Genomic DNA, 10,279 nt, shown 5'->3' on the forward strand with positions numbered 1-10,279 from the left:
AAAAAAAAAAAAAAAAAAACAATACTAAAGTTGTTTGTCTAAAATGTAAACTGTTAATCAGTGTCTGATTGTTCTCCATATGGAATTTTTTTTCCCCCTGACGTTCTCTCTAGTGGCAGTCAGTACGCATGCACACTTTGTTTAACCAATGTTTAGTGCCTTGATATACATGCTTATGACCCCATGATGTATTTTTGACAGTATTTTAACACACTGTAAAAAGTAAAACATTAGATCACTTAGCAAAAGTTATGTAATTTGTTACATCTTAAAATATTAGTTTTTACTTAATTAAATTTTTAAGTTGAGTAAATCATCAACTCAAATTTTTAATTTAATCAAATTTTATATTTTTAAATGTAAAAAATTAAAGAAATTTTGTTCAATGTTTCACTTTTTACAGTGCAGGGTAAATTTTGAAGTTGTTATCAAAATAGACATTTTAAAAATGAAACCAAATCTTGTATTCATTAATTTTTTTCCCTTTTTTTTAAGCGGACACACACTGTAAAAAGTGAAATGTTGGATCAGATAACAAAAGCTCTGTAATTTGATTATATTTACATCTTTTATCATCAAATTAACATTTTGGGTTGATGGTTTACAAAAATAGATTTAGATAAAAACTAATATTTTGTTCATGGATCCAATGTTTCACTTTTACAGTTCAGCTTCTATGAGTATAAGTTTCATTTTGACAGTAATATTACTCCAAATAGGTGTTGGGTGCTGTGATTCAGTCTTGAACATCTTTTTTAAACAAAAAGTTATTCTAAAAGTGAAGCTCTTCCAAAATTGATTTTTTTTTTAACCACAGAAACTTCTTAGATATCACAATTTTTAAACTTGCAACAAAATTGTGTGTCAGCTTCACTTTCTCAACAGTGCGCTGGCAGTTTTCTGAGCAGAATCACTTAATTTCAGTTTTGTGAGAGACGAAGGAGCAGAAAAAGCAGCCCTTTGTCGCTCCTTTGACTGAAGCTACTGTCTCACTAACTCGAGTACGCTCAGTTTAGGTGCCATCTCAAAATAAGCAACGCTGACATCCACAAGGAGCCAATTAATTAAAATATGTCTGACAAAACTCCAGCTTCTGCAAAACTGAAAGAGCAGCAAGACAGGAGGGGAGTTTGTGTAAGAGAGGGAGAAACGGAGAGAATGATTGCTGGCAGACATCATTAGAGTCTCCATTGGTTATGGACAAGTAATTCCTCAATGGGCTCGTAAAACAGAGCGAAAGACTGAGGGAGGGTCAGAGGAAGGAAAAGTGAAATAGACTGCTTGGCTGAATGATGTTCACAGCAGCTTTGACAATGTGACTCTGCTGTCTTCGCTAGATCTTTTTTTTTTTTTGGCTTCAAATTAAAGAGGCAACTTTGTCAGTGACAAAAGACTGTATTCATCTGGAGGAAAGGCGGCATATTCCCTTCACAAATCGATTTCTACTCTTTACTTCCAGCCTCTCGCTTTCAGACTGCTGCATGTCGCAATTTCAAATTTCGACTTAATGCCAAAAGCTCGGCTGATGACAATTTGGGGAGACGGCTGGGTGGCTCAGCAGGGAAGCTCTCATCCTTTTCCATCACCTACCGACACCCGTTTAGCTGCTTCACCTTCCCTTTACTCATTTTTTCCTTCTCTGTGTTTTTCGTTAACTTTTGCTGCGTTCCACAAAACCACAGAGGAAGAGGACAGGAGCGTCTTTTCGATCTCTGACACCAGCCTACGTGTCCTCGCATGCTGCAGGGCGCCTTTCTGCCCCAAGTGGACTCTGCACACCATCGCTGGAATAACCTTGCTGAGCCCACGCACAGCATTTCCAAGTCAGGCCGCCCTCCCTCCACAGGAGGAAATGCTCGGCAGAGAGGAAAGGAATTGCATATGAATGTAAATCATGGCGGCGCAAGCAACACCTGGCCTGACTGATGTTAATTTGTTTTGACGGTGTGTCAGGTCTCAGCTGGGAAGAAAGGGAGCAGAAAAATGGTGCTCTGTCACAAAGGTCAGACTAAGCAATGAGCTGAAACAATAAAAGATTAATTAACAGTCTTGTAGATGTGAAATCGAAATCTGTTTCATGGATTGTAGACGTCTGGTTCAAAATCACAATCAACCTTTCTGTGTTCTTTGTTTGTCCACAGTAGTTGTTTTCCACTCTTTTACATACTTGAGCTTTATTCAAAATGTTCCCTGGACATATTTTTTAATACATGATTAGATTATACAATATTTTAAATTGAATTATTAGATTTAAAGAGGTTCAATCTTTTTAAATGGCATTGAGCCCCAAATAAGTATCAGCTGCAAATTTTGACCAGAGATGTCATGAAAGCCGTGCTAAAGTCATTGTTTTCACATTTAAAGTGATGAGTCTTTATGAAGAATTACAAATGGTGGCGAGTTTTGGGGACAGAGGGTTCCGGCGTAATGACTCCCAGGATTTAGTGCTGCTGGTAAACTGAGGCAAATTTGAAAAGTGATTTATTTGGTCTGTCACTCAAAGCTGAGTAACAGAGATTGGAGACATGTCTATGAATCCATCACCTTCAGGATTTACCGCAACACACGGTCCCAGTCTGGGGACAGGTGCATGAAGAATTTATGCGCATGGAGGCTAGGCACACAGACTGGCATCCAAGACAATTTCATTTTTATGCCATGAAAAGAGGTAATGCCAGAAAAATTAATAAATGTGTGATTATTTATTAATGATTTTTTAAATAAATATTGCAGTCTTGTGATTAATTCATAGCAAAAAACTGTCCTCCGCTAACATGTTACTTTTAGTTGTGAGGAGGTTAGGAAGTATGTGAAAATATTTAGTAACTTTTGTAATTCTACAGATTCACAATCCTAACTAAACCATGAGACATTAATAGCTTGTAAAACATCGCTTTGAGATTTATTTTTTATTTCAGTTCAACTTAAATGACTAAACCAGCTTCTCCATTTGGCATAATTGATCAAACCCCTTTGCTTTATTTTACTGTTTATAAAATCTGTGTCCATTCCTGTTCTTTCACAAAGCCGACGGCTGCCTGTCCAGTGGTGGAGTCACTTTACCCTGCATTATTAGGTCACACTTTTTCTATTTTTCAAAGTTTAAAAACAACTTTAAATGACTAAAATGACTAAAGGTAAGGATTAATCCTCAACTTTACCAAAAATTAAACTGCATTTCAGTAAAGGGGGATCTTAACCCTGCGACAGATTAGTGACCTGCACAGCAAACACTGCTATTGGCTGTTAGTGGTAGCTGGGACAGGCTCCAGCAGCCACCTTGACTCCAGTGGAATTCATTAAGTTCAGAGGATGAGTGGATGGATGAATGGAGATCTTTGGAGTAGAAGTATTGAATTGTTTGTGATGTTCAAAAATGTGCAGAAACAAGTCTATATATCTTTGGAAATTTGGCTCTGCACCGATGACATCATGGATGAGTGGGATAAGCTCAGAACATGGATGTAAATGCCATAGTTCAGACACTGATGGTGCACTAGATCATTCCAAAGCATTACTTTTGGTGAAGAACGGGGTGAGAAAGACTGATTTAAAAAAAAAAAAAAAAAAAGTGGGAGTGAAGGTGGACCATTTTGTCATTGGCTCAAAATGAGGCTGCAATAATGATGGATGTGTAGAGTGAAGTAAACCAAAGTTCCTGAAAGTGAGATAGATCTTCCTGATTGAAATTGCACCAAAGCATAGCTATCAGTATTTGATATTACACCAAATCGATCCTCACTTAAATGGAAGATACTCTGCAGAACACTTGTCACTTTAGCTTTTTTGAAACTCTTTTTTTGACTCTTTCCTACTTAAATCACTCTAAAACCCTGAAAACTTCACATTTTTTCAACATATTCAAGTTTTGAGGTCTAAATAATTCTATCCATCCATTTTCTTAACCTGCATTATTCCTTTCGGGGTCACTCCTGCACAGGCCACCAGTCTGCCGCAGAGCCCTCTAAATAATTATTTTTTTAATTAATATTATTGGCATTTTTAAGACCTTCATTCCCCTGCTGTTGTATTTCCCCTTTGTTGCTACTTTCAAGGTTGTTCCTCTACACTGCTTTAAACTAATACTAAATGTTTAGCAAATGTAGCTAAATAGAAGCATCTAAATCCTTTTAATGGATAAAAATAGAAGTTGGTGAGAAAAGTGCATGTGGAATCTGCTTATTTTGTGCACATACAAAATTGAATTTTTGGATGACCTTATGCACTGTAGATGATGAGATTTACTCATTTTTCTCCAAATATGTTAAAAATATCACAATCTTTTTTCACATTCTCACAAACTGATGAGTCTCTGCTTAACTTCACTTGAGACAGATTTCTCTACGGAGATTTCTCTTTTACAGATATAAATGTTACATATCTAATGTTGGTTAACTAAACTGGTAATAAATTGTTCTTCTACCTGATTTTTTTTTAAAACTGTCTTTCTCTGTCAGCTATTCATATATGGATGCAGGAATAGGGTCTCTCCCCAACTCGTCGTTTTTTGATATGCTGAAAATAAGAAATCCCCAAACCCTGGGGATCAATCTTTGTTTTCAACCATAAAAATATTTTTACTTTAATTTATGTTTTATATACCAACAAAAAAGTAGTATTTTTCAAGTGAAAGCAACACATTAAGTGCTGCTTTCAGGCTACATGAGGAAAAAGTAAAATACTTCTCTTTTTTTTCTCTTCTTTATTATTATTATTATTATTATTAATATTATTATTATTATTGGTTGTAGTAGTAGTAGTAGTAGTAGTATTAGTAGTGGTAGTAGTTGTAGCAGTAGTAGTATTAAGGAAGAAGTCAGATTCGGTGGAACTACTGAAGTAATTTAATTGGAGCAGGCAGTGTGTCAGAAAACGATGATTTGGGGTCAGCTAAAGTGTCAATGTGTGATGTGGAGGGGTCCGTACCAAAGCGTCCATAAATGACGAGTTGTGGTGAGAATGTGTTGATTTTGTTGAGTCCACCCAAAAAACATACACTTTGTACAATGCACAAATTTTGGCTTTTATTAAATTTTCCAAGTAGGCAAACTTTCCCTTTTGTAAGCACAGACACAGTAAATTAGTTTGAGCTGAAATTAAGTTATGCACTGATGACTTATATGACTGTATGCAGAATCTCATGTCACACTGTGTTATGTGGAGAGATCAGTCTGCCATCTGTTAACTCAACCTGACTTTTGGCTGCATCTTCTTTTTGGTTGGCCATAAAACTAATAGAGTGTAACACAGTTTGAGGAAAGACTGTTATAAAACCAAGTTGAGAGGAAGAGAAACTGAGAATTTTACAGTATGCACGACTGAGGGAACACACGTGGTAGAAGATCCTAATTAGTAGTTTCAAAATAATTATCTGTCAGCTCTACTGTAGCTGGGATAGGCTCCAGCAGCTCTGTGACTCCAAAGGGGATACAGTAGGTTCTGAAGATGGATAAATGGGATTTTTCACTTTTTCAGTTTTCCACTTTGATTTTCCTGCACAGTGGTCAGTCTTTTCTAGCTTGTTTGCATGCACACTGTAGTACTGTGGTGAACCTCACCAGGCTTCACAAGCAAGCAAGTAAAGTGAAAATGTTGGTGTCTGTGCTATTCAGAATTTTGTCAGAGATCACACTGACAAAAAAATGGGTCTAGCTTTAGTCAGAAAATTTTGGAATAGGCCATCATTTTTGTACTGATCTGCAAAACTCTGTGTCTTCAATTTATCTTTGGTTACCATTTCCTGCAAAGCTTCAGCTCTAAAGTTTTTTTGTACTATTTCATTTTATAGTGTTGCCATGTAAAATCAATGCCAATAAGCTTTACTTCCAATCCCACTTTGTTTCTATTCATTGCCACACTTGTAGATTATTTTAAAACACTCCTTACCCTAGGCTCTCACTGCATCCAGTTCGGCTTCGGTGTGGTCTGTAAGTCTGTAAGTAACATAATAAGTGAGAGAGGCACTCAATGCACCAGTCTGGTCCAGCCTTTGTGGTTGGGCCTCTCAGTGGTTATCCGTTTTGTTGGCTTCAAAATTTTGCTGGACGCCAGAACTGAACAAGATCACTTTTTTGTGAAGTTCGGGCTATTAACAACTTAAACCGGAAATACTGCGAGCAAGTGTAAAGTGCATCTGGTACATTTGTCTAAATAAAACCTATTTTCCGCTCTACTCGCTGTTTTTTAACATGTTGTAAACTTAACTTAATTGGGACAACCAACCCCGGTCTACTCTACTTGTTACACAACACGTGAAATACAGTCAAGTATGTACATTTAAACCTATATAAAACAAAGTATTAAAACAAGCTACCTATCATATGAAGACGAGTCACGCAAAAAAAAAAAAAAGGGTTGTGAATATAAAATCCAAATCCCAGGGGAATGAGGGTTTGTTTACTAGTACTTCCTATACAAATGGAGGGTTATCGTGTGACTGCAGGCCAGCCTTCTCTAGTCATTGGTAGGACTTCTTGATATCAGCCACTTCAGTTATTGTCCGGTGGAACATCCCATTTAGGGGCTTGTCCTCCCATGATAATCTGTTCTCCAGTACTACATCGTCTGCTCTCCATTGCTTGAGACAATCACTGAGCACGCTGTCAGTTGGGGCCTTGAGCTTGACATATTCATGCATCTTGGATGTTTCATCCTGGATAGTGGCTTCTACGTTCACTAGTCCTCTGCCTCCTTCTTTGCAACTAGTATATACAGTCTCAGGGTGCTGGATTTGGGATGGAACTCTCCATGTATGGTGAGGAGCTTTCGAGTCTTAACATCCGTGGTCTGTATCTCTTCCTTTGACCATATTATTCCTGGAGGGTATCTGATGACTGGCAGTGCGTAACTCTTTATTGCCCGGGTCTGGTTTCTCAGGACTTGCCTTTCTTGTTGGAGGTATTTGGCTGTTGCGGCTTTACTTGTTGCCTGTTCCAGGTTGCCATCTGCCTGTGGAATTCCAAGGTACTTGTAACTGTCCTCAATGTCTGCTATTGTTCCTTCTGGAAGTGAGACTCCTTCTGTGTGGACTACCTTGCCTGTCTTTGTCACCATCCGACTGGATTTCTCAAGCCCGTATGACATCCCAATGTCAGTACTGTAGATCCTGGTGGTGTGGATCAGGGAGTCAATGTCACGCTCACTCTTAGCATATAGCTTGATGTCATCCATGTAGAGGAGGTGACTGATGGGGGCCCCATTTCTGAGTTGGTATCCATAGCCAGTCTTGATTATTTGGCTGAGAGAGTTCAGACCTATGCAGAACAGCAGTGGAGACAGAGCGTCACCTTGGCATATGCCACATCTGATCGATATCGAGTTTTATCGGGTATCAATAAGCTTGTATCATTTTCCACTCTCTGTCCTCATCTTTGACTAACTTTTTGAAGAACAACCTTTTTTAAAACTTTTATTGAAACGATAAAATAAAAAATGAAGCAGTTGTAGTTTTTTTTTTGAAACATTGCACATGCTTTATCATGTTCATTAATCAATGTTGCTGCATTATTTACAGAAAAGTAAACTATAAAAGGGGAATGAATAAACTTTTTAAATGGAGAATAATAAAGTATTAATGAAGGATGTCACAAGTGTCAAAGTTTATCAGGTTGTGAACTTGAGTTGAACTAAAATCAATTACAACCAAAAATTGATCAACTCAGGAGAGTATTTTTTTTCAACTGAAGATTTATTGAGTTTTAACTTATCAGATAACATTACACAAGTAACATATGCAGCATTTTACAGGTCAGGTTCATAAAAAAAACCAAAAAGAAATAATAAAAATTAAATAAAAAAAATAAAAAGGGCAGAGCAAAATAAATAGAACAAAAGAAGACAGGGTACTAGTGTAAATCAGGTTTTTTAATATAAAAGCAAACACAAGTAAATTTATTCACTTCATATACATGATGAGTTAGAAATAAAGAGCAAATGGTATGTTGGAATCATTCACCCTATTGACCAGAAATTGTCTCAAATTAACACTGTGGTGGGGTCTCCACTTTTAAATTTGCTTAACATACATTCATACAATTTTTACTGTCATATTTATCCACACTTTGATCTGTGGAATTTGTGGGGTTTTCCCGTGTCTGAGAATAACCCTGGCTGCCACTGAGACTCCAACCATCAGAACTGAACATTTTCCATCTGGTATGCCGGTCATCTTGCCTTTATCACCCAATAAACATAAACTTGGATGGCGTGGTACAATTTTTCCCAACCAATCACTGAGAATGTCCAATACCTTTAACCAAAAACGTTCAGCAAATGACCATTCCCATAGACAGTGTATAAAGGTTCCAGCATCTTTTTGACATTTCCAACACAGTGAGTTGTTCATAAGACCCATTCTATGTAATTTTACTGGGATCCAATAATACCTCTGTAGTATTTTACATTACGTAAGCTGAGCTTTACATTCTCTTCCAATATTTCCATTTTCAAATAATATTTTTAACCATTCTTAATTTTTAACACAACACCAATATCTTTTCCCACAAACTTTTCAGTACATTACAATAATTGATTCTTCTACAAAAAACCAAGGCACTATGATGCTGAGATGGTAATACCAAAAGGTCAAGGAGAGGGTGCCTCCTAAATGTTGGGATAAGAAAGTATTTTAATGTTTTAATATTAGAACTGCAACTAAGAAGACGTTGCAGCGATAAGGCAAAGTTTGATACTTTTGGGGGAAAAAAAAGAAACCAAAGAGAGAGAGAAAAAAAAAACACAATTCAGAACCTGTTTGGGATTGATTTCTATGAGTCAGCTCAGATCAAACAGAAACACAAGTGGGTTGTTGTAAAGCTGTGTTGACTGTAATAATGCAGCACCAAAGCTAATAGAAGCCTCAAGCTAATCAGCCTGCGAAGGAAAAACAACAAGAGCTCAATATCTTATGGCAAACAGACGAGTAAAACACTTTGTGTCACTGAAACTTTGCAGGTGGAGGTGTGTTGAGTTTACTCAGTCAGAATCATCATCTGTGCAACAGATGTAAATCTGCTTCCATTTCATTGAAATGCCCCTCTCTCTTTCCCTCCAGCTACAGTCCTGCCCTTGCTTTTTACCTTACTGCATGTATGTTGTTGGGTGGATGGTGGGAGGCTTTCGTAGAGCAGCATTCAGATCAGGTCCCCTTAACTGTCCCTGAAAATCAATGAGCTTTACAGACAGCTCCATGGATCATAACAGCTTCAAAGCAAATAGAAAAGAGAATGAAAAGGTCAAGGGGTCATTGTAAGCACTGCTTTCAGGCCTCGTACGGCTTAGAAACCCAGAGATATCGCGGAGAGGACGGGGTGTGCGATCATCGAGCGGTACAAGGAGATAAGGACGGCTTCGCGAAGTTTATACCCCATTGCCAGTGTTGGACAGGGGCGGTGGTGCCAGGGCGTCTAATTTACAGATCTGCTGTGGGCCACAGAATATTAACTGAAATATCAGATGAAATATAATGGTTTTACTGTGCTGCATCGCTCGCTCAGACAGTTATTTTTTTGGAACAATATCCTGCCCTCCATGTGAGCATATAAACTAGTTGCACTTGTGATTTCAGGGAGAGTTGTGAGGCTTTATATCACATAGAGAATGTAAGCCTTTAGACAAGCAGTGCACTTCCATCTCTGCTTTATGGTCCAATTATATGGACGACAGAGCCAATCTGCACATGCTCTTCGCAGACTCACCGTCTGTAATCTGTAGTGTGTGAATAACACATGTACTTAGAAATCTTTGTGTTCTTTTCACCCTGTAGGCATCGTTTCCTTGATCTCCCTGGCTGTTCTTTCCTATGAGCGCTACAGCACCATGATGACCCCCGCTGAGGCAGACTCCTCCAACTACCGCAAAATCTCCTTGGGCATCGTCTTGTCTTGGGCTTATTCCCTCCTGTGGACTGTGCCTCCGCTCTTTGGCTGGAGCCATTATGGTCCGGAGGGTCCAGGGACCACCTGCTCTGTCGACTGGACGGCCAAGACGGCCAATAACATATCATACATCATCTGTTTGTTTGTCTTCTGCCTCATTGTGCCCTTCATGGTGATCGTCTTCTGCTACGGGAAGCTACTGTATGCAATCAAACAGGTGAGTGGGAGGCCAGATGTCTGTAAATGTCTGTGACCCCATCATCCGATTTTTCCCGTATGAACAGATGCCACCCTCTTCTTCCTTCACTTTCCTGGCATGTAGGCAAGGCAAGGCAAGTTTATTTGTATAGCACATTTCATGTACAGAGACAATTCAAAGTGCTTTACATAAAACATTAAAAGAA

General features: G+C 38.3%; 1 protein-coding gene across 1 annotated transcript in view; it reads left to right on the forward strand.

Moving 5' to 3' along the window:
- The window catches only part of LOC112147697 (vertebrate ancient opsin), a 79,370-nt gene that overhangs the window by 4,935 nt on the left and 64,156 nt on the right, over positions 1–10,279 (forward strand). Inside the window, exon 2 of the mRNA XM_024274251.2 lies at positions 9,764–10,092. Coding sequence (XP_024130019.1) covers positions 9,764–10,092 — 329 coding nt within the window. The remainder of the gene's footprint in view (positions 1–9,763; positions 10,093–10,279) is intronic.

Source organism: Oryzias melastigma, linkage group LG17, assembly GCF_002922805.2.
Source record: "Oryzias melastigma strain HK-1 linkage group LG17, ASM292280v2, whole genome shotgun sequence".
Classification (NCBI taxonomy): Eukaryota; Metazoa; Chordata; class Actinopteri; order Beloniformes; family Adrianichthyidae; genus Oryzias; species Oryzias melastigma.